This window comes from Odocoileus virginianus, chromosome 7 (genome assembly GCF_023699985.2).
Source record: "Odocoileus virginianus isolate 20LAN1187 ecotype Illinois chromosome 7, Ovbor_1.2, whole genome shotgun sequence".
NCBI classification, from domain to species: domain Eukaryota; kingdom Metazoa; phylum Chordata; class Mammalia; order Artiodactyla; family Cervidae; genus Odocoileus; species Odocoileus virginianus.
In genome coordinates, this window is record NC_069680.1 from 44,300,362 (window position 1) to 44,324,367 (window position 24,006).

General features: G+C 40.7%; 1 protein-coding gene across 6 annotated transcripts in view; it reads right to left on the reverse strand.

The window, feature by feature from the left end:
• Window positions 1-2,936: 2,936 nt before the first annotated feature.
• PANK1 (pantothenate kinase 1) overlaps window positions 2,937-24,006 on the reverse strand; it is a 52,975-nt gene continuing 31,905 nt past the window's right edge. Inside the window, exons 3-8 of one of the 6 annotated variants that reach the window (XM_070470614.1) lie at window positions 17,563-17,816; window positions 12,622-12,798; window positions 11,989-12,112; window positions 8,480-8,605; window positions 5,098-5,216; window positions 2,937-4,455 (exon numbers count right to left, since the gene is read on the reverse strand). In XM_070470614.1, the coding sequence (XP_070326715.1) occupies window positions 5,142-5,216; window positions 8,480-8,605; window positions 11,989-12,112; window positions 12,622-12,798; window positions 17,563-17,816 (756 nt within the window). In that variant the 3' untranslated portion in view covers window positions 2,937-4,455; window positions 5,098-5,141. Of the gene's footprint in view, window positions 4,475-5,097; window positions 5,217-6,544; window positions 6,705-8,479; window positions 8,606-11,988; window positions 12,113-12,621; window positions 12,799-17,562; window positions 17,817-24,006 lie in introns of those variants that run through there. The other 5 variants (XM_070470617.1, XM_020894410.2, XM_070470615.1 and 2 more) reach the window with 5 other exon arrangements.

The following is a 24,006-nucleotide window of genomic DNA, read 5'->3' on the forward strand; positions in this document are numbered from 1 at the left end:
TTTATTGGTCTCTGCTTAAAGTCAATTTTTCCTTACCAGAATGGAAGCCAAATGAAAGAAGGGATCTTGTTTTCTTATTCACAAAAGAATTGTATTCTAAATGTTACCCAGTGCCTTCCAAATCATAGGCATTCAGTCAAAATTAAATAGATGAAGAGAGAATGAGTGAATACCTGGAAGACCCTGTAGCACATTTTACAGTGGCCAGAACAAGGAGACAACCTAAATGTGCATCAACAGAGGAATGGATAAAGAAGATGTGATACATAAATACAATGGAATATTATGTCATGAAAAGAACAAAATAATACCATCTGCAGCAACATGGATGGAACTAGAGATTGTCCTACTGAGTGAAGTAAATCAGACAAAGAGACACATATTATATGATATCACACATATTATATGATATCACATCCATGCAGCAACATGGATGGAACTAGAGATTGTCATACTGAGTGAAGTAAATCAGACACAGAGAGACACAGATTGTATGATATCACTTTTTTAGAATCTAAAAAAAAAATGGCTTCAGATGAATTTATTTATAAAACAGAAGTAGTGTCATGGATGTAGAGAACAAACTTCTGATTACCAGGGGATATAGGGGCTGAAGGGAGAAGGCGATGGCACCCCACTCCAGTACTCTTGCCTGGAAAATCCCATGGACGGAGGAGCCTGGTGGGCTGCAGTCCGTGGGGTCGCTAAGAGTCAGACACGACTGAGCGACTTCACTTTCACTTTTCACTTTCATGCATGGGAGAAGGAAATGGCAACCCACTCCAGTGTTCTTGCCTGGAGAATCCCAGGGATGGGAGAGTCTGGTGGGCTGCTGTCTATGGGGTCGCACAGAGTCGGACACGACTGAAGCGATGCAGCAGGGGGGTTGAAGGGATAAACTGGGAAGCTGGGATTGACATATCCGCACAACCACATATAAAACAGGTAACTAATAAGAACCTGCTGCACACTACAGGGGATTCTACTCAGTACTCTGTCATGGCCTATATGGGGAAGAGTCTAAAAAAAAGAGTGGGTATATGTATGTGTGTAACCGATTCACCTTGCTGTATGCCTGAAACTAACACAACATTGTGAGTCAATTATACTTCAATAAAAATTTTAAAAAGGAAATAACAATGACTTTCATTTTCTCAACAGAGGGAAATGCAAAGACATTATTCAAGATAGAGAGACCTGGATTCTGCCAACCCAGAGATGGGATTGGGGACCAAACATGAGTCCCAGGCTCTGGAGAGGTGATTAATAAGTACTTGTTGAATTTACTGACTTCTGTCATGGAGACCTCTATGAACATGCTGTTAGAAAACCGAGTTTTTTGTCCTACGATTGTTGTCATTGCTATTGGAGAAAATTTGGAGGATCTCTAGGTGAAGAAAGACTACATGATTGCAAGGTGCTGTTTTCCCCGCAGTGTGAAATAATTGTACAGTGTTGCGTCTGCCAGTTAGTATAAAGGTCTTTGGGGGAGAGATGAAATCTTTAAGTTTCTGTGCAAATTGTCCTTAAAGTTTCCAGTGTTTGCAGAGCACTTCCACAATGCAGAGTGTTTATTTAGTAACCAGAGATAACAGCAGAAGTAAGTGCAGGCTGACCTTATGAAGATGTCTTTTGTTGCTTCCATACGTGGAGTAAGGATAGTGCAGCTCATTCAAGAGGAACCTCTGACAATCTTAAGAGGAATAACTGCCCAGCTAAGAGAGTTTCTTTCCTAAAGATGGATGAAAAATGCATAAACTGAAGAATACAAGTAAATATTTCCACAATTCCTTTATCTGAAACTCTTGGCACCAGATGTGTTTCAAAATTCAGAATGCTTCCCTACTTAATTAGGGACTTAATTCTCTGTCCATGAGAATCCCATGGACAGAGGGGCCTGGTGGGTTATGGTCCATAGGGTCACAAAGAGTCACACAACTGAAGCGACTTAGCACGCATATGCACACACATGAGTTAGAAAACGGGTTTAAAGAAAGGGTTAACTACTTGCCCACACAGCTCATCAGTGCTGTGTGGGCACTGGATCCAAACAGAAGCTGTCTCACAACCAGATGCCCTGCTGTGGACCTTCTGGTGACCCTGACTTCATGGAGTTCAAGATAAGCATTCTTAGTCTTGCCAAATTTCTTCATGACGTTGAGCCAAAGTAAAGTGTCTGTTATTCAAGTGAATGTAAAAAATTCTTCTGGGTATTACTCCCTCATTGTTTAAAGGAAATTAAAAAAAAAAGCCTGGCTATAAGTAGCCAACATATAACTGATATTTGTATAATGGAGTAATTTATTTCCTCAGCTAAACCAATGTTATATACATTTGTAATGAAAGATCAAGTGATTCCAGATAATTTAAAAATTATGTAGTTGCACTAACATGCCTTCATTTCTTTTGAAGAACCATGATCCAAGGGGTGCTATTCCCTGACAGATGAGAGTAGGAATGGCAGAAGAGAACAATCTGAAAAAGGTACTCTCACAGACAATATGTGGGTTTTCACACTTACCTTTTTCAAAAACATCTTAGTTGCTGGAATTTTTTTAAGCCAAGTGGATGTTGATCAAATGTTTTTGTGATGACCAAATTTTGAAACTCTTTCAGAACTCTCAAATATAGTAGTGATCTTTTGGGAATAAGGAGTTAGTTGTGTAAGAACAATAAAGCTACATTAAAAAAATAAATCCTTGCATAGGGCTACACTACAGCTTTAACTGAAGACATAGTGTTTTGGACCTTACCAAGCTTCACTTGATCTTAGCCCAAAGGCTGAGAAGCGATGGACCTTACGAAGCTCATGTGAACGTTTCAAATTATGAAATGTAGAGTAGCTAAAGTATAACATATATTCATTTTATGATACAAAAGCAGATAATATGGACATAAAGGTTAAGATATGAAAATGACATAGACGCTAAAACAAATCACAACAGAAACAGGCTTTATTTCAACCAGACAAGTGAATACTTCCATTAACATCAACTTCTTCAAGACTTGAAGACACGGAAATTAAAGATGGTGCCCAGAAGGCAAAGAAGGAAAGTTTCATCATGGAACAGTGGTACTGCCCTTCAAAAGTCCCTTTCAACAATATGCTCAATTCGAAAGATTAATTAGTTCTAAATCATTAGATCTCATGTGTTTCAATATTTGTACAAAGCTCTCATTTTAAAGTTACCCATCAGTCCCAATGATATCTTTCAAACAGAAAAAAAAATATATAGATCAGTATCATAATTTTTTTTTAATTTTAGAAAGTGGGATTGAAATACAATTTTCAGTCTAAAATATTTCAAATAAAAAGTTTGTTATTATTTAAGATGCATTGTTACAAAGCTCCTAGGTACATACATGTACAAAACACGGATATTACTACATGACACCTCAACCCATGACTTCTCCTAAACATCCCAGTGTGAATAATTATCTACCGGGAGACTTTCCCTGTAAATTCCAGCATCTTGCACAGGATTTGCTGCCACTCACATGCTCTGCATGGATGAGGACATTTAGTCAGAGAACATTTCAATGTAATATCATAACCTAACATAAAAGAAATTCAATGCAACACTTTATATTCATAAGGGTGATGACAAAATTGCATATATTAATAATTTTCAACTTTTGCCAGACTCACTAAATTCATGAACACTTCTTCAGAGTTTTCTCTCCAAGGGCACTTTTGAGAGCTTTAGATCTCATGCTTAACTTTGTATTGTGTTGGTCAGCACCTTGGTTAATGTGAACAAGGACATTAAAGAACGAATGTGTTGCAGGGGTGGGGGGAGGGGGGGGTCATCCGAGGACAGAAACAGGGAAGGAGTCTCTTTTCCCATAAGACATTCAAACAGAAAAAACAAGACCAAAAAAAGGTAAACAAACAAACAAAATAGTGTTCACAGTAAAACATGCCAGATTTGTAGTTTCATTTGAAACCAACAGCAAATCATGAAACGTCATGAAAAATATGTCAAGGTAAAATCTTCTAGAGTCATTACTAAATGAAATTAAAAATCATCACACTGATCAGTAAACCCCAGAAGAAACATAACCAGCACTTACATTTCAGGTCCTTCTTTAGACATCATTCAATTTTTCAAAGTCAATGCATAAAATTGGTAGGTTTGGCCACGCTGCACAAATGTTTTTCTTTTTTTTAAAAATACAGTATACAGAAAAAACTCTTGTATTCCCCATTTTGAATGATAAGCTCAAAACCCAGGAGTAGAAGATCAGCAAGAAGGATTTTAAATTATGTACAAATCCAGCAGGTTCATCTGCCATAATGGCTTGGCTTCCGTCCCAGTGGCTTTCACCCTCTCCAGCAGCAGAGCGTGCGTCCCTGTCCTCACAGAGGGCTGGCTCCATGTCTATGGCTCGTCTCTACTGGTCATCAGGCATTTTGAACAGTTCCAACAGTGCCCCGACGGCTCCGAAGTAACCCTGCAAAACAACGGGAAAACTTCTGGACGATTATCTCTGAACCTTGGCCCAATACCGACTGCTTTTCATAATATGAGGAATGCTGCCTACTAATGCTGCATGCTCAGTCACTCATTCATGTCTGGCTCTTTGAGACCCTATGGACTGTAGCCGCCAGGCTCCTCTGTCCATAGGATTCTCCAGGAAAAAATACTGGAGTGGGTTGCCATGCCCTCCTCCAGGGGATCGTTCTGACCCAGGGATTAAATCTGCGGCTCTTTGTCTCCTGCATTGGCAGGCGGGTTCTTTACCACTAGCACCACCTGGGAAGCTGTAGATAATGAGAAGTTGGGTTCTTTACCACTAGCACCACCTGGGAAGCTGTAGATAATGAGAAGTTTAAAATCTGAACTCTGGTATGAGACATGATAGAATAATAATAAATGCACTGTGTATCTATTTGCTTATATACACTAAATAAATTAACAGATGTAAAGTGCTTAGAAAAATCTCTGGCACCACAGTATACACTACTACCTTGCTGTTGAGTATTTTTAGGATTTTTCGGATTATAGTTATTTCATTTTAATCCTTTTCATGGCAAAATTCACATTATTACTCCCATTCCACAGATGCGAAATGGAAGGTAATAAAGTAAATTACCCTTTCAGGGTCACATGCCTTGTCCTGGGGCTCAATCCCAAAATCTATCTGACTCTGAAGTTGTAATGTTTCATAGGAAGGAACTCTAAGCTTCTCTCATCTTGTAAAAATGAAAGAACCTGAAAAACAGAAATTTTTAGAGAAGTTGGTTTCCAAAATGCAGGAGACGCCTCTTCTCTGGTATTTGCCTGGCTCAATGGTTACTTCCTGCAGAAATGGGTGACAGATGTCAGAACATTACACAGCAGGGATCTCTGCCTCCATTGCCAACTGCTAACATTTACTGAGGGCTTGCTATAAGCTAGAAATTGTTCTAAGAAGTTTACATGAATTTTTTCACTTAATTTTCACAATAACTTTATGAGACAAATACTACTATCACTTCATTTTACAAAAGCTAAAACAGAGTGGAGAAGCAGTCATTGACAAAGGTCTCCAAGTCAGTGAGAGCCTGTGTTCTCAACTGCTTTACTAGACTGTTCCTTTTGGGTTCCAAGATACATGCGTGTGCATGCTCAGTCATGTCCGACCCTTTGCAACCCTATGGACTGTAGCCCACCAGGCTCCTCTTTCAAGAATACTGAAGTGGGTTGCCATTTCCTCCTCCAGGGAATCTTCCCGCCCCAGGGATCAAACCAGAGTCTCCTGTGTCTCCTGCATTGGTAGGCAGATTCTTTTACAACTGAGCCACCTGTGGAGTCCACTTTTCTTAGGAGATGCTCACTCATATAAGTGAAATGAATGAGACTGAGTGAGGACTCCAGGCAGGGCAGGAAAGCCACCTTACCAGACTGATCTCTCCATACCTTCCTCCAGAAAGACCTGCCTAACAGAGTGAACCCAAGGAGGTAGAGAATTTTCTGAGAAGTACCTACAAGGAGTTATAGAAATGCTCTATTTTCACTGGCCATAGAGACTGAGTTTAACACTTATTAACAAACCATAGCTGTCATCCAGAGGCCTAAGACTGTATGAAGGATATGCCTTTATACCCAGAGAAGTGGGTTTTCCCAAAGCATTGGGTCTTACTCCCTATCTTATCATCAACTAACTACCTGTGTGCCCCTGTAGATGGCTTATAATCCCTGATGGCTTCCAGCATTTGTTTTCTGCCTTAGTCCAAGAGGATCGTAACTTACGGTTGCCAGATAAAACAGATAAGTGCTAGATAAAACAACTGTGTCCTGTATTTTTGATTGCTACATATAGTAACACTAGGGTTTCCCCAGCGGCTCAGTGGTAAAGAATCCACCTGCAGTGGAGGAGCCGCAGAAGATTCAGGTTCAATCCCTGGGTCGGGAAGATCCCCTGGAGAAGGGCATGGCAACCCACTCCAGTATTCTTCCCTGGAGAATCCCATGGACAGAGGAGCCTGGTGGGCTACAGTCCACAGGGTCGAAAAGAGTTGGATACAACGGAAGCGACTTAGCACAGATATCCAGAAGAGTGTTTTTCTTTTTCATTTTATTTTTTTAAACAAAACTTTACAAGGAAAATCGATTAACTAAGTAGATAGAAAAAAAGATCCTCTGGTTGGGGGAAGGAAAGTGCAAATTCTGAGGCCCCATCCTCCCCACAAAAAAGTTAACATCACTTCATTTCTTAGCCTGCATAAAAACACGAAAACAAAAACTTTCTTTAGTATTAATGTCTATCATTGGCCTTTAACTCTTTTGTATTTAACTTCCTATTGTTTCATATGCTTTAATAAAACAGAACATAGGCTTAAAGAGCCCTAAATAACTTACAAATGCATCAGCAACTTTTCAAATAAATAATTCAATTTGGAAATGAGAAAAATGCCACAGTATTCATTACAATGGAAATTTATGACACTTCCTGTTCTTCCTGCTGCATTCGAGCCAAGGCACTGGGTACCTGCTATGATAAAGAGCTGCTTTCTGCAGTATTGATTTTATTTTCTTCCATTTTAAAATTAATTAATTTCTTTGTGGCTGTGCTGGGTCTTCGCTGCTGTGTGTGCTTTTCTCTCATGGTGAGTCAGGGCTACCCTCGAGCTGTAGGGCTCAGGCTTCTCGTTGCAGTGGCTTCTCTTGTTGCAGAGCATGGGCAAACAAGTTTCAGTAGTTGTGGCACACGGGCTCAATAGTTGTAGCTTGTGGGCCCGAGAGCGCTGGCTCAGCGTTTGCTCCACAGCATGTGGGGTCTTCCCAGAACAGGGATTGAACCTGTGTCTCCTGCACTGGTAGGTGAATTCTTCACCACTGAGCCACCAGGGAAACCCTACAGTATTGATTTTAAAGGAGGACAGAGGAGGTGGGAAGAAAAGAGGGCCCTCTACTCATTCTTAGAAACTTCCAATTTCTATTAGTGCAGAAACTGGATATAAGGGACTCTGAATTAATCAGCGCTCTCTACTTCTGTAAACAGGCTGCCTGATGTCTAGCACACTAGCCTCTCAAGGCCACCAGGTTACTAAGAGTAGGCTGAACACTTCCGTTCTCACCGACTGAGTTGTTTATTTGCCAAGAGTCAGCTGTATTTATCCTCAAATTTGTTTATGACAATTTCATTGTTAATGTAACAATCTAATGTAATTATATACCAACAAAACCAATAAAAAGAGTACAAGATGAATGGTCACCTCTATGAAAATCCAGTTAAATTCTTAAAAAAGATGAAAAAGCTAGTTAATAATAGTGGAAGTTGCTGGGAGAGTAAATTGTTGAAAGTTCTCATCACAAGGAAAAAAATCTTTGTAATAATGTGTGGTGGTGGATGATAACTAAACTTATGCTATTAATAATAACCATTTTATAATATATACATATATTGAAGCATTATTATATAGTTTAAACTTATACAATGTTATGTGCTAACTCTATCTCAATAATGAAAAAAAGTGAAACAAAGATTGAAAAAGGTAGTCACAACCATTGCCCTCTCTTTAGGTAGATTCTACATATGAAAGATTGGGACAATTTAGAATGGTTTTGCAACCAAATTACTTCAACCAAATTAAAGTATCTTTAATTTCTTGATCTACTTTAAAGAAACAAACCAAAAATCAAAAAAGGTACAAAATACTGTGGATTATAAGAAAAAGAATTACAAAGCTCCCATCAGCAGAACCCCAGCTCAAAATTAGGTCTTGGACCTACCTAAAAAAATTGGTGAGCAAATGAACATTTACACATTTTATATTAAAACAGAATGTTGAAAGTAGGGAGATATTTTCCCATGATCACTCATTTTTTAACTTTTAAAAAAATTAATCATCTACTAGTCTTGATTGTTGGATGAGAGAGCTTCCATTTTATATACTATTCTTCCTTATCTTTTGCATAAATACAAACTAAGGAAACCGCTCACATGTTAGACAACCACGGAGGACAATTAAGTCCATGTGAACTCAACTTACCTCATGTTCCAAAAACAGAGCTTTTAGCTGTCCTTTGGACCAAAAATCCATGGCGTATGCTAGCAGCTTCATGGAGACCATATTGATTCTGAGAAAATTCCCAACGAACACAACCCTATCAATATTCTGGGAAAAGAAAAAACGAAAGAGAAACAATTGAACCATGGCATAAAAATAGCATTTAACAGACCCAGTGCTTTGTATATCACTGTGTTCCAGGACATTGCAGAGTGAATTTGTTGTTGTTGTTAAGCAGAATTATTTCAGGATTTCCAAGATGAAGCCAAATCAACCTCATAGTTCATTCCACAATTTGCATGGTTGAGCAGAGACTGATATTGGGCTTGTTTACAGGTATTATGTTAGGTTGCCTTGGGTCTAATATAAAATTCATCTCCCAACATTTCATATATGAAATTAAAACTGGAGTTCAAGGTCATCTAAATTGCTTGTGCATTTCTTCAATCCCCCAAACTTCCAACTCTAAAATATTATCAACTCATAAATTATTTTTTTTAATAAATTTTATCTATTTTTTTAAAAATTAAAAACTATATTTTGGCTGTGCAACGTGACTTGTGGGACATCAGTTCCCTGACCAGGGATCAAACCCGGGACATTGCGATGGCAGCACCAAATCCCAACCACTAGGCTATCAGAGAACTCCCAACCAACTCATAAATTAAATGGTTATGGTATGAGTTATTCATCCAGCAAGTCTGGTCAGGTTGCTCTGTTGCAAACACTGGCAATACAAAAAAGAAATGATACCTAGTTTCGCCCTTTAGGATATATGATGAAATATCCTGTTTGATCAATATGTGGGTTACAGTAAGATAGCAAAGAATACATTTATATTTTTGTCATCATGGATACAGATTTGCATTCTGAACACACACCTCACACTGAACTCAGCCTGTCTGCCACACAGACGCTGCTCACCATCACTCACTCACAGAGCCAGTTGCTATGGTCACTCACATAAAAGGGAACAGAGTCTTGGGATCTGGCATTATTTTCTGTTCAATCTATCAAGAGCAACCAGAGTGTGGGAACATCACTTTCTAACTGTCTCAGATTTTAACAATACATGTTAACAAACCTATTAACCACAGTGAAAATTTTCCCTGGGTAGAGGTGTGGGAGGTAACTTTAATGTTTCCGCAAATAAGAACTGTAGCCACAAACTGCCCACGTAGGACTTGCTTAAACTTTCAGTCCTGCATTGCTCTGGCAGGAAGCCAGGAGAAATGGAAATGGCATTAGAATGTGATAGATACTCCTATTTCAAATAAATTCCAGGTGGGTCAAAGAGATAAATGTTAAAAAAAAAAAAGGGGGGATACAAAGAAAACATGGAAGAATTCTTTTTAAAAATGTCGAAGTAGAAAAGGTAAAACACTCAGACGCCATTAAAGAAAAGTCTGACATATTTAATTCAAAAATCAACTATTTAGTCAGTATGTTTATCCTATAATGCAGATAATATAGAGTCAAAACAAATCAGAAAAACTAAAAACAATGGCTACCTCTAGTGAGGTTAAAATTGAGGGATGGGATGGCAGCAGTGACTTATTTCCATGTATACTCTACTTGTGGTGTCTTCAGAGCTCTGTACTATGTGTTTGTACTCTCTATTCCAAATAAATAAATAAATAAATACAAACTTTAAAAGTTGGTAGAGGACTATTTGATAGCATTCCAATAATCACAGAAAAATATTTTAGAGTCAGTAAATGTGGTGTCCCTCCATGAAACGGCTGGAATCAAAGATCCTCCAATCAGTGGCCCCAGGGAGCAAAGCAATGGCTGGCAGGACGCTGGCTATCAGAACCCTGGCCCCAAGTGATCCGTGAGTCCTCTCATTCATTCACCACCACAGAAACATTCAAAAGAGTTACTCCAACTATTCATAGTATCTACCGTGGCTACACTATACTCCAACAATAAATGGTATTGACACTGAAATAAAAGTAAAAAATAAAATCAGTTACTCTACTTGGAAAGTGATTATGATACCTGTGAAAAGACCCACTGGCTCACTGCACCTCTCTGGAAAGTAGGGGAAATGGCACCTATTGCTCTATTGGATGGGAGACATTCCACCCAAGTGACCTTTGAGAGTTTATTGGCACAGCCAACTATACACATACTAGTCTTAGGGTTTGTTTGGCTACTTGGGAAAACTTTCCTCAAAGGTTAATGTCAAAAAATAAATTCTCTGTTAAAGTGAATCTCATGACCACAGTGGACTTTGAAAAGGCATGTCTCTGGAAAACTTTCATCTGAATACCACTCTCATTTAAACTCCAGTCAAAATGGGGGCTTACAGAAAGCATGACACTGATCCATAGGCCAGTGACAAATTCTGTTCAATACTGTAAAAGGAGTGTGTCTCTTTCGTAACCCTAGAGTTCAAAGGCAGGGCTGCCACCCACCCATCATAAAGGCTGCCTCATACCCTGTTCAACTAGAAGGGGGCTGGAGAGGGTTTCTGCAGTTACCTCTAATGTTCTAATTCTTGATCTGAGTGGTGGCTATACAGGTGTGTGTGTGCATGCATGCACATATATCTGACAATTTGTCAGCTATACCCTTGTGATCTGAGCCCTCTTCTGTATGTATGTCACATTTCTATGAAAAATTCATATTTTAAAAACTCTATTACTGATGCTTCAGTGCTAAGTCGCTTTAGTTGTATCTGACTCTTTGTGACCCCATGGACTGTAGCCCACCAGGCTCCTCTGTCCGTGGGATTCTCCAGGCAGGAATATTGGCAAGCAGGCTCTTTACCACGAGCGCCACCAAGGAAGCCCCACCTACTGATGCTACAGATTCTTTAATACTTGTCCTATTACTTACTCCACATCCCAATGCCTCTTTCTTGTCTTCCTAATACAACTCAGTGAGAACTGTTCTACTTGACACATCTTGTATTTCAGAAAAGGGTTCTACTCTTCTCAAAAGGAATTTTGCAGTGTTTTAAAACACGTTACCAAAGCTTTGTCAGTCACCAGCTCTGCCCTTTCTTGTGCCTGGGGCTCTGGCTGGCCTCAGCTGTAGCAAGCTCTCTGTGCTTTGATAGCCCTGTACAATGCTGCTTGAACTCCATGCCACAAGGCAACACTGTAAAGAAGCTGAAAGCAGAGAGAATATCGAATATTGCAAGTGGAATGTTTTACCTGCAATTGTTCACAAGGATGCGTGAGACTGCCCTCACAGTTCAATAGGTGTGTGTCCATGAGGTTGGAGAGGTTATAGTATGGACTGTCCTTTTTACAGTGTTTCCCCGGTTAGATGGTTTTATTTGTCATCACCCCGTGCCTCCTTAAAAATAAAACACATACTCCTCACCCTCCCCCAACACACATCCCTCATGGTCTACAAGGTATGATTATGAGAAACAGCAGGTTTTCCAAGGATCTGGAGTGCTGTGAGGGTCAACAGTTACTGCACTGTCAAAACAGATTTATGAATGACACACGGCTGTCCCGGGGTTAAGGCCTTACCTCATTCAGCGCACACATCCGAGCAATGGAGCCAATGTTGTTGGTGATGGTGACGAGGGTGGCTCGGGCGAGGTCTTCCTTGCTGATGGAATCTCGCTTTTCCTTACTCATCATGTTGCCAAAGCTATGTTGGAAATATTAGCGAGTGTTCAAAATCATCCTCCAGGCAGGCCCCATGCTTCCACCAAAGTACAGTGGAGAGTTTTATGAATAACTCTGATCAAGCTCAAGTAACCTGATTTAGCTACCATGGTTTACAAGCTGACAGGATTACCATATGGATGATTGGCCGCCCTTTTCTTAATAGGGACAAAGTAGCATGGCTATTAATGGGGAAAAAAATTTTTTTTAATGCCTCTAGATATCTGGACAAGAATGGAACAAGGGAAACTGTTGCAGTTTTCCAGAACCTTCTTTCAAAGCTGCCTTATTTTAAGCACAGGTATCCAAAGCTAAACGTCTCAGTGCTTCATCAAGGGCAGGAGATCAAGTCTGAGCTCCAATACCATAGATCCTTGCACCAGGCTGGTGGGTTGACATTAAAAAAAAAAAAATAACAAACTAAATGAACAGCCAGGGTGGAGAGACTGCCTTGTGTTTAATCACGACTGCTCCTAGCTACTTAGTCTCTACCTTGATGCTACCGCAGATCCTTGAAGGCCAAATCGTTCATAGTCTCCTCCGTAAATGTCCTTCACCAGCTTATCAACATTGGTGCTGTCGCCTTTAGCTGCCATTTCCAGAGCTTCTTCAAAGGTCTCACAACCAGTCAGCAAGCAACAAAGGCCTAGGAATGTTCCACCTCCAAGACTAAAGGAACAATAAGGTTTATTTTTTAAGTTTTACTTGAAGACTTTGCCCGTCCAAGTCCCCAACTACATCAAGACCGCTAATACGGGTGAATAAAAACAGAAGAAAAACTAAGGGGCACTTGAATTAAAGTGCTGGGTGAAAAAGAGCTTTAGGGTAGATCGGATTTAAAAAAAGAAAAAAAAAAAAAAAAAGAGGGCAGAGACTAAAAGAAACATCAAGGAAAACTTGCCCTGAATTTTAAGAACAAAACCCAGAGAAAGACTCTCACTGATTTCCGTTGTGAGACCTTCAACCAGCCGCTGACCTAAGTGCTTCATGTAATCTTCCCACCTAGAAAATGGGGCCAAATCATGAGCTAGCTCCCTTAATCTGGGTGGTGTGAAAGCGGCAAATAACCAGAGAAATGACTGCTATTAAAAAAAAAAAAAACATATGTAGCTAAATACAAATACTTAGAAACTGTGTATACAAGAAGCACAGTTCATATCTAGAGACAGACTCTATGATGACAAAACTGAACTGGGACTCTGCCAGGAATAGCCAGTCCCAAAGCTTTATCTTTCATCTGACCTTGCTTCTCCAGCAGAAATAATTTCATTGAAGATTCTCAGAAATTTCAAAAAGGAAACAACTGATAGATCTCATATTTGATTGTTTTTTCTAGTAAACTTTGGAAAAGATGATTAGTATTTTACTTACCATCCGATAGTCAAAAAATAGTAACAGAGATCTTAAAATGATTTCAGTACTTGAATCATGTCTTAAAAGCTTTCAGTTTTTTTTTGGGGGGGGGGGGTGGGTGGCGGGCGCAGGGAATTCATCTACAATTGTTTTTTGAGACAAAATTCGAAACCAATCATGATAGTTGAGAGGGAGAACTCAATTGTGTATTAATATCAAAGTTATTTGAGGGGAAGAAAAGCAGATTCAGAATAAAACTGTCAGCAGTGAGCTTCTGGCAGAGAAGAGCACTGATATGGCCATGAATGGGCTTTACTCTCTATTTACCACACAGAAGAGTAAATACATATCAATTTGTTCTGAAATTCCAAGAACTGCCAGCCCTGGGGATTCCATATGTGTTTGGATACTGGCTTTTAAGAGAAAATTAAAATAGAGATTGAGGTTATTTTCAAAACTTAAATCTAGAAAAAAAAAGAGAAAATTTAGGGTAAAATATATTTATTGTCAAAAAATTGTTACCAAGCTAGCATGGTTTAATGGGAACAATTTTTGGCTGTGTGTCACGTGAATTTGTCTTGTTTTCTCTCTGTATATGTGTGTATATATATACACACACACACACATATGTATATATTTTTTAAAAAAGCCTGGCTCCCATTTCTAGTTTCTACCTTTCATCCACACTTATATCCTGTCTTTGAAATCAGGTTATGTGTATTCCTCAAGGTGTTCAGCAACTGACTCCAAACATATAAGCACTTAAAGGCACTGGCTGACTTAGAAAGAAGGCAACTCATCATCTGATGTGTTGGTATGAGTGAGAAGGGACGAAGGTTTTGTATGACTGGAAAATGACAGGTGATTCCAGACAAAGAGTGGGTGCTGAATGGAGAAAGCAAGCATGCACTGACACAGCTGGGACACTGCAGGTTGGAGGAAAGAATGTACAGTTGCAGAAGAGCACTTTATTAACATCCTCAACCTGCCCCCCGTTATCTAGTTTAGCGATTCTCTCACTCATCATCAGATGCATGTTTGTTTCAGCAGACACATAGCAAAACCCTCAGCAAATCAGAGACCAAAACATCATTCTTTTTTTTTAAAAACCCAACAAACTTGTAGTAAGGGATTTCAGGAAGAAAGCAAAAGAATCCAATTACATGAATGCTCATGCTGTTAAAATAGATTCCAAAAGAATGAAATAAGCTGTACTGCTCATTTCATTGAAATTTGAAAAGTCTTTACATTTCTCTTTTCATTGATTACACATTCTAACAATGTAAGCTGTTAAGTTCTGCTTTTATTTTTCGTTGACTGCTATAATAAAATTGGAGTTGTGTCAACAGAAATGAAATGTTGCTACGAATCTAGGATGCAGTAAAATTACATATAACACTGAAACAAATCATTTAAAATCATATGTCTAAAAGAAAACTGATATCCTGTAATAATGTGGCTTCCCCCAAATAAAAATGCTTAATAGGAAAATAGGGTATAGGAGAATAACAAAAAGCCTAGAGTTACAGCCATCATAGTAGGAGTAGCAAAACTTAAAGATCAAGCCTTTTGCTTCAATCAGCGATTTCCAAAGTGTGTTCCACACACTGATGTTCACGGCTGACCAAAATACAGACACACCTCATTTGTCCTGTGCTTCACTTTACGGTACTTTACAGATATTGCGTTTTTATAAATTGAAGGTTTGCGGCAATCCTGGATCCCCAAGCCTATCAGTGCCAATTTTCCAATGGCACTTGTTCACTTTGTGTCTCTGTGTCACATTTTGGGTAATTCTCACAATATTTCAAATTTTAACATTATGATTATATGTGTCACAGTGATCTGTGATCTTTGGAGTTACTATTACAAAAGGATTATGACTTACTGCAGGCTCAGATTATGGTTAGCATTTTTTAGGAATAAAATTTTTTAATCAAGGTATATATATGTATTTTTAAACATAATGTTATTGCACAATTAACAGACTATAATATAGTGTAAACACAACTTTTAAATGCGCTGGGAAACCAAAAGATTTATGTGATTTGCTTTATTGCGATACTGGCTTTATTGCAGCAGTCCGGAACTGATCCTGCAATTTCTCTGAGGTATGCCTATAGTTTATAGATCAGTGGTTTTCTAACTTGGATCAAAAACAAAACAAAAAACCTTTTGCAGAATAACTGGTTGGACAAGGAAGACATGGGGTCCAGAGACTTGATATTTTGTTCCCCTCTCCAACCTGTGGCAGCCTTGGAAGGGCTCTCATAACCTTCAGTCTCCTAGCAACACCTTTCCAAAACTACTGGTTAAAGAGAGCTTGTCAGAAAACTTGGACATCCAAACAGTATTCACCAATTGCAACGCACTGGTCATTAACCAGCATTTACCAGTCACTGGAATTTATAGGCATTACTGCACATATACCAGATACCAAACATCACAGTTTGGCTTATTATTGAAAGATAACCAGATCCTTGGAACCTCCAAGATTGAGAGCATGTACCTGTGATATATATCGTGACTTTGTTTAGTGTTAATCAACAAAACTATAAATATCTCTAAATGTGGACAATGGTTAGCTTGTTGTTACCTTGGGACTAGCTCTACCAATTTGATGGGTCCTTTTGGGAGGAAGTCTGCAGTTGAAGATTATACCTTTCTCAGGAGATCACTCTCTTCAGGTAAACCCAGCCTAGCCAAAATATTTACTTGTCTCTGATACTGCTGACAGTCCTAATGAGGCTGTGGGGCCAGTTGTGATTCTTCAGCTTAGTGCTGTATTCTTAGTAAGAAAGTGTGTTGCCTGGAGGCAATTTACACACACACAAGCAGGGTCAGTCAGGATGTGTGTGCCAGGGTTTCCTTATACCACTAACTGTTAACATTTGGGACCTGACACTTTTTTGCTGTAGGGGGCTATTATAGGATATTTAGCAACACCCTTGGTCACTAGATGCCGGTATCACTGAATCTCTGGTTGTGACGACCAGAAAACACTGTCTCCAGACATTGTCAAACCTCCCCCCGCGAGGGGCTTAATCTCCCCTTCCCCAGTGGTGAACCACTGATTTATGCAGACCCATCACAAATCATGTTAATACAGGAGAAAAGCAGTGCTGGCCTCCTCATGTGTGAGTAGAATTACAGAATGTCAGTACTGGAGAGGCGGGTACAAATTAAGAAACAACTCACTTCATGGCACAAACAAGGATTCTGAGGCTCTGGGGAGTTATTGTCTGTCAAAAACAACACTTTCAATATCACGTCTCAAAGCACATGTCACACAGCGCTAGTTCCTTAAATCGTTCCTCCAAAAACGGGTTCTTGTGGTCCAATAAGTTAAAGAAACTTCATTCTAATCCTCTTACAAGTAAAGAAAGCCCTGTAATTTTGTTTACACTACGATCTCTCAAAGACGTCTGACCCTGTTTCTTTGTTCCCTGTTGAATCCCCACTAATAGGAAGCTGAGCCCCTGTGCCTGTGGGGTGTGTGCACATAAAGGAACACTCACTCCGCCCCACTGCCATCACAGGGCTGTTTGCCTATCCACTGCACTTCCAAATTCCCTGTGGGGTGTGCCGACTATTCCAGTTTGCAGCAGGAGCACTTACCTGAGGGTAAAAAACACTGTGAACACAGTCTGGCTCACTGATTGGAATGCCATTATTTCAAGCAATTCCTCCTGTGCTAGGCACCAAGGCAGTTCCAAAGCACAGTTTTCTCTGCAGCCCTCTGAGCATCGCAAGCATCCTTCCACCTGGTTTCTGTGATTGGGGTCCCTGCCATTCACCTGGCACTTAACACAGACTGCCTCTGGGAAAGCTTCTGGGGTGTGTGACCCTTCTCCCGCACCGGACCAGTTTCCCACCAGAGCAGGAGTTGTGTTTTATTAACCTTTCTATCAATCACCCTTTATAACACATCCAATAAATCCTTTTTGGTAGGTTGAGGAGGTAAGATCTTTGTTTTAAAAATGTATTCAACATAAGTAACCTTTTCAGAAACTGTCTTTTAAGGAAGAGGCCGGGGTTTAAGAAGCACAGAAAGGTTCTCCTAGTGGAAACCGCATTTACCTGGTCCCTGTAACTCTTTTATAGTTGTCCTTGGAGTACACTGCTAGGATGCTGACACCTGAGCCCATGTTCACCAGCAACATAGGGTACGGGTTATCCAGGCAGTACGGCTTTTTCTGACACAACTCGGGATTTGTGGGATTTTCAAAGTAGTAACATTCCGGCTTGCCATTGAAGCCAATGGAGTCGACGTAAAGCAGGCCCTGAATCAGACAGTCCAGTTCGTCCAGTTTGTGCAGCTGCAGGTCAGCAATCTGAAAGAGAATAAGCCCATGGGAGGGAGACAGTCACCACCTCAGGGAGGCCCTGGGGTCTTTGGTCTTAATGTGTCCTGAACGTGAAAGGCATGGAAACATTCTTCTAGCACTGCATGGTGAAATCTTGTTGAGACTCCATCATTCCACTGGAAAACCAGCCACTAGCCTGTGGGGTGGGTTAAATGCTTGCCCCTGAGAGATATGCCCAAATCTTAGTTTTCAGAACCTGTAACTGTAACCTTATTTGGAAACAAGGTCTTTGCATATGTAATTAAATTAAGGATCCTGAGATGAAGAGAGCATCCTGGGTCATCTGGCTAGTCCCAAGTCCATGGACAATTTCCTGATAAGACAGGGAAGACTGGACAGACACAGGGGAGAAGGCCGCATGAAGACAGAAGGCAGAGACTGACTTGGGGGCTGCACGACTGGCCAGGAATGCCAGCAGACACCGGACGCCAGAAAAAGCAAAACGTGGGTTCTGCCCGAGAGTCTCTGAAGGAAGTGTGGCCCTAGCAACACCTTGATTTCGTCCTTCTGGCCTCCAGAACCATGACTGAATACATTTCTGTGGCTTTAAGCTGCTAGGAGGGTGGTAATTTGTTATAGCAGCCACAGGAAACTAACCCAGCATACCATGGGGTGAAGAGCGTGAGAATGTTCTGGAAGCAGAAAGACTTCTACACTTCCTTGAAGAGATACACAGCCTTGAGGGAGGCATGTGAGCCTGGGGGCTGGGGACAATCTCCATTGAGCCCAAAGAGCCCAGCTCTCCTTTGCTCAGGCCCCAGGCTTTGGAGTTAGAGGGGCCTGACTTTGAATGCTAGCTCTAACACTTAGCTAATTGGGGGATGTGGGGCAAGTTACTTAACTTCTCAAGCCTCAGTTTCCTCCTCTGTAAAATGGGGATGATACCCACAGCATAGTGTTGTGAAGACTACATGATAATAGTATATAAAATGTTGGGACTTCTCTGGTGGTCCAGTGGCTAAAACTCTGCCCTCTCTGTGCAGGGGGGCTCAGGTTTGATCCCTGGTCAGGGAACTACATCCCAAATGCTGCAACTAAGAGTACAAATGCCATAACTAAAGGTCCCATGCGCTGCAACTAAGGCCCGGAGCAGCCAAACAAATAAATCTTTTAAAAAAATAAAATAAAACAAAATGCTTACACATGGCTTGGCAAGTACAAAGGACTCGAAAAATAGTGACTCTTTTACTAATAGCTTAGGTAGTCCCAGAGTGTCCTTTCATGCTCCTAAGAAACAAAAACTCTTTTTCTTCTAGGTGTGGGGGTAAAAAGAAAAGGGGAATGAATTAACTGAGGGCTAGCCTTAGCAGGCAGTGGGTACTTTGCATCCTCAAATGTTTATTTGTGGTCCTCAAGAGTGATATTACTGCTGGTCCAAAAAAAAAAAAAAAAAATCTAATATTCACTAGCATGAAACTGAATCAACAATGGAAGATAATTTATAGTCTAACCTAAATTTTTAAAAATCTCTTTAAGAAAATAATAACTAGTATTTATTGTTTACTATATGCTCAACCCTTATACTAGATCATTTAGTTTTCACAAAAATCCTATGAAGAGGTATCATTATCCTAATGCTATATTTGAGGCTCATAGACCTGAAGTAACTTTCCCTAAATGATACAACTAGCAAATGCCTTGCTGTTCTTCTCCTGTGTTCATTCATAATAAGTCCTGCTTCTGGGATCTGGAAACTACCTACACAAGTACTATACTTAGATATATTACCCCTAAAGTATCATCTTCATTATGAAAGTTAATAGTTAGAAGGAAATTTTGGACTTTTTGTCATCTCACGGTCCCAGTCAACAAAATCTACTGAAGCTTTATCTGCAGAGCAGAGTTAGAACAGGTTACTAGCAAGATGGTGGACGTTTTCTTGATATACAGGAAAAAGCATTCTAAATGACACATGGTGATCAAGCAAATCTATCAAATGATCCTGAACATTTCATTTCCACCAAGTGAAACTCTTGGTGAGATGCACGTCATGATTCACGTGTTTGGGGGCAATACTATAGGTGTAAGAGATCTGGAGGTCTAAACACTATAGTGACACATAGCCATGTAAACCCCGTCTTCTCTTCCTCCTGGATTCCTCGGCTCTATCCATATCTTCCATCGCACTCACAGCAAGGGTCACGTTCTGGCTTGCTTTTTGGTTCACTGGGTGCCCATGCGCACCACGCTCAAAGTCCTGTCCCTTATAATGGCTTAATAAACATTTCTTAAATAGAACAGGGAAAGCTGTCCCCTCTTAAATCACCCCAAACTGAAAAAGTAGCGATTTCATCAGCCAGTCTTGGGGCCATAGGTTAACCTGCTTAAAAATTAATCAGAGGTCTGTCAACAATATTGACAGCCATGCCCAGAACTAACATCACAAACGTGAACAAAGTCTGTCCAGGAGACATCGTGACACTGCCCAGGGAGAAAGAAAACCTGTCAAGGCATATCAAGCATGCGACTTTGCTCTGAAAGGAACGATCTCAACTTTCCCCTCAAAATCACTTTCAAATAATGCGCTAGCTGCAAACAGACATCTCTTCTACAGCATTTTACTGAGGGACGGGTATTTGCTTTTATTTATTTTTTAACTGGAGTATAATTGCTTGGCAATGTTGTGTTGGCTTCTGCTATACAACAGGAGCCAGCTCTCTGTGGACATATATCCCCTTCCCCTACAGTCTCCCTCCCCCGTCCGTCCCACCCTCCAGGTCATCAGAGTACTGAGCCGAGGTCCCTCTGCTACAAAGCTGCTTCTCACTAGCTAGCTGTTTTACACATGGCAGTGTATTTATGTCAGCCCTGCTCTCCCAGTTTGTCCCGCCCTCGCCTTCCTCTTCTGTGTCCACAAGTCCCTTCTCTATTCCTGCCCTGCAAATAGGTTCATCAGTACCGACGGATATTTCTGAAGCCTGAGGTCATACATCCACCACTGAGAAACAGAAAGATTAGTCACTTTCATTGAGACCTATGGAGACTTCCCTCGAAGGTCTTCTCATCCAGGAAATAGGACCAGCTCCTAGGTGTAAGCCATGAGTCAAATCATTACTTGGACAGCATGTTCAGATCCCAGCTACAGAGAAACGCTTTCTCGGGACTTAGTTTTCTTTATACTGGGGGTAAACAACAACAAATGCTGCAGGAGCCAGTAAAGGAATAAAGTCCCTTGACTAAACGTTCAAGTAACAGAAGGATGGGGACTGTGGCACACAAGGCAATCCACATGTGTTTAAAATTCATTGCAGCCCATATGATAATGGGGGCTCAATGTTGTCAAATGATCATATTTCTCGAGTCAGAAATCTAGATTTTTTATGTGAAAACTTCCAATTCTTAAATGGTGGCAGCTAGTTTAAATAAAATAAATAAATAAATATGCTACTGCTAAGTTACTTCAGTCGTGTCCGACTCTGTGAGGCCCCATAGACGGCGGCCCACCAGGCTCCCCCATCCCTGGGATTCTCCAGGCAAGAACACTGGAGTGGGGTGCCATTTCCTTCTCCAATGCAGGAAAGTGAAAGTGAAAGTGAAGTCGCTCAGTCGTGTCCGACTCTTAGTGACCCCATGGACTGCAGCCCACCAGGCTCCTCCATCCATGGGATTTTCCAGGCAAGAGTACTGGAGTGAGGTGCCACTCTGCCTTCTCCGAAATATATACATATATATATATGGGCACCATAACAGCTGTGGGCTACATCTCACTTCCCACTAATAGGCAGTGAATTCCTATGAATTTTATATGTATTCTTAATGGTGATCTCTATAATGGGTCTTAGATGATGGTAGATCTGAAATACCAGATGCAGTGAATATGCAAATAAAGCTTCCGTTAATGTGAACATAACCTTGTCACCAAGGTATGTTGGTAAATGTTTAACATTTAACAATTAGCTCTCTGGAAGCAAAAGCCCTGGTTTATAGCATTTACCAATTTCAGTTGTATCATCACTCCCACTATGGCCAGCTTCAAGCTGCCAACACAATGTCACTAAGCACAAAGTTCGGAAGACACAATGTGTTCTCATGAGCCAACAGGAGCCAATTCCAGCACACCACTGTGTGTAACTCTCCTTGGCACTTTCAGAAAATATGATTTGCAGGACTGCCTGGCAGTCCAATGGTTAACCCCTTCGTTTCCACTGCAGTGGGCTCAATCCCTGATGGGGAACTATGATCCCACATACCGCATAGTGCGGCCAAAAACAAAAGAAAGTATGAGTTCTGCCAGTTCTTAAATCATTAAGTTTAAACTATTCCCCAAATTTAAAAACAAGAAATCAAAATTAGCCCTAAGACTCAAATTCTGTAAATAATGGGGATAGGGGAAGGAATAAAGTAAAAAACAAACAAACAAACAAAACAAAAAAACTTTTTTTCAAATTATTACTGTGATAAACTAATTTTGTTTTGCCCATTCCCAAAGTCGCCCAAGCAAGCATGGGTGCAGTGATGATTCTCAAATTTTAGGCACCATCAGAACACCCAGAGGCTTTGTTAAATCAGATTGCTGGGCCCCCACTCCCAGAGTTTCTGACTGCCTGTCTAACAATATCCCAAGTGATCCAGATGCTGCTGGTCCTGCGACCACACAGTCTTTGGAGCTGGTATGAATGCATGATCACACCACAATACAGTGACAACAGGCCTTCAATAAAATCACATACTCTCCCCAGTACCAGCTGCCCTAGTTAACTTTCAGGGCTCTTTTCAAGAACCCAATGAGATGGCTGTGTGAAAATGCCTTAGAAACATGAGCTACACATGAGTTATACAACTTATACAAGAGGTAAAATAATTCAACCTTCTTAAGTTGAAATACATTTGGAAACCCATTTCCAAACTGAAGGCTCCAATTTCTCAAAGGAATTCAGTGATTCCCTGTATGCTGAAATTACAAAAAAAAATATGGATTCTAAAGACAAGACATGTTGATGATACAGTTTTAAGAGGTTCTCCTTATGTGCTTCCCTGTCAAAAATAACTAAATAGCAAAAATTATTATATATAAGACAGGCTAAATAAGAAGGCCCTATGGGCTTCTCTGGTGGCTCAGAGGTTAAAGCGTCTGCCTCCAATGCAGGAGACCTGGGTTCGATCCCTGGGTCTGGAAGATACCCTGGAGGAGAAAATGGCAACCCACTCCAGTATTCTTGCCTGGAGAATCCCATGGACCGAGGAGCCTGGAAGGCTAGAGTCCATGGGGTTGCAAAGAGTCGGACACGACTGAGCGACTTCACTTTCACTTTCACTGTATAACACAGGGAACTATAGTCAGTATCCTGTGACAAAACATAATGGAAAAGAATATGAAAAAGAAGGGGTATATGTGTATCTATACAGAGACTCTTTCTGCTGTACAGCAGAAATTAACACACAATAGTAAATCAACTAGTGAAAGTCGCTCAGTCATGTCTGACTCTTTGCAACCCCATGGACTACACAGTCTATGGAATTCTCCAGGCCAGAATACTGGAGTGGGTAGCCTTTCCCTTCTCCAGGGGATCTTCCCAACCCAGGGACCGAACCCAGGTCTCCGGCATTGCAGGCGGATTCTTTACCAGCTGAGCCCCAAGGGTGGCCCAAGAATACTGGAGTGGGTAGATTTTCCCTTCTCCAGGGGATCTTCCCAACCCAGGAATTGAACTAGGGTATCCTGTATTGCCAGAGAAGGCAATGGCAACCCACTCCAGTACTCTTGCCTGGAACATCCCATGGACGGAGGAGCCTGTTAGGCTGCAGTCCATGGGGTCGCTAAGAGCTGGACACAACTGAGTGACTTCACTTTCACTTTCCACTTTCATGCACTGGAGAAGGAAATGGCAACCCACTCCAGTGTTGTTGCCTGGAGAATCCCAGGGACGGGGGAGCCTGGTGGGCTGCCATCTATTGGGTCGCACAGAGTTGGACACGACTGAAGCGACTTAGCAGCAATAGTAGCAGCTCCTGTATTGCAGGTGGATTCAATTAGATTCAACTAGGAAATCAACTAGACTTCAACACAATAAACTTTCAAAGTAACTAAATAAATAGCTGAATGAATAAATAAATAAATGCATTCATACATACATATGTATGTTCATAAATCTGAAAAAAACCATCCCAGGAGGTTTCATGCCTGCTCTCTATGGGAGTATGCTATGGACCTACTCTA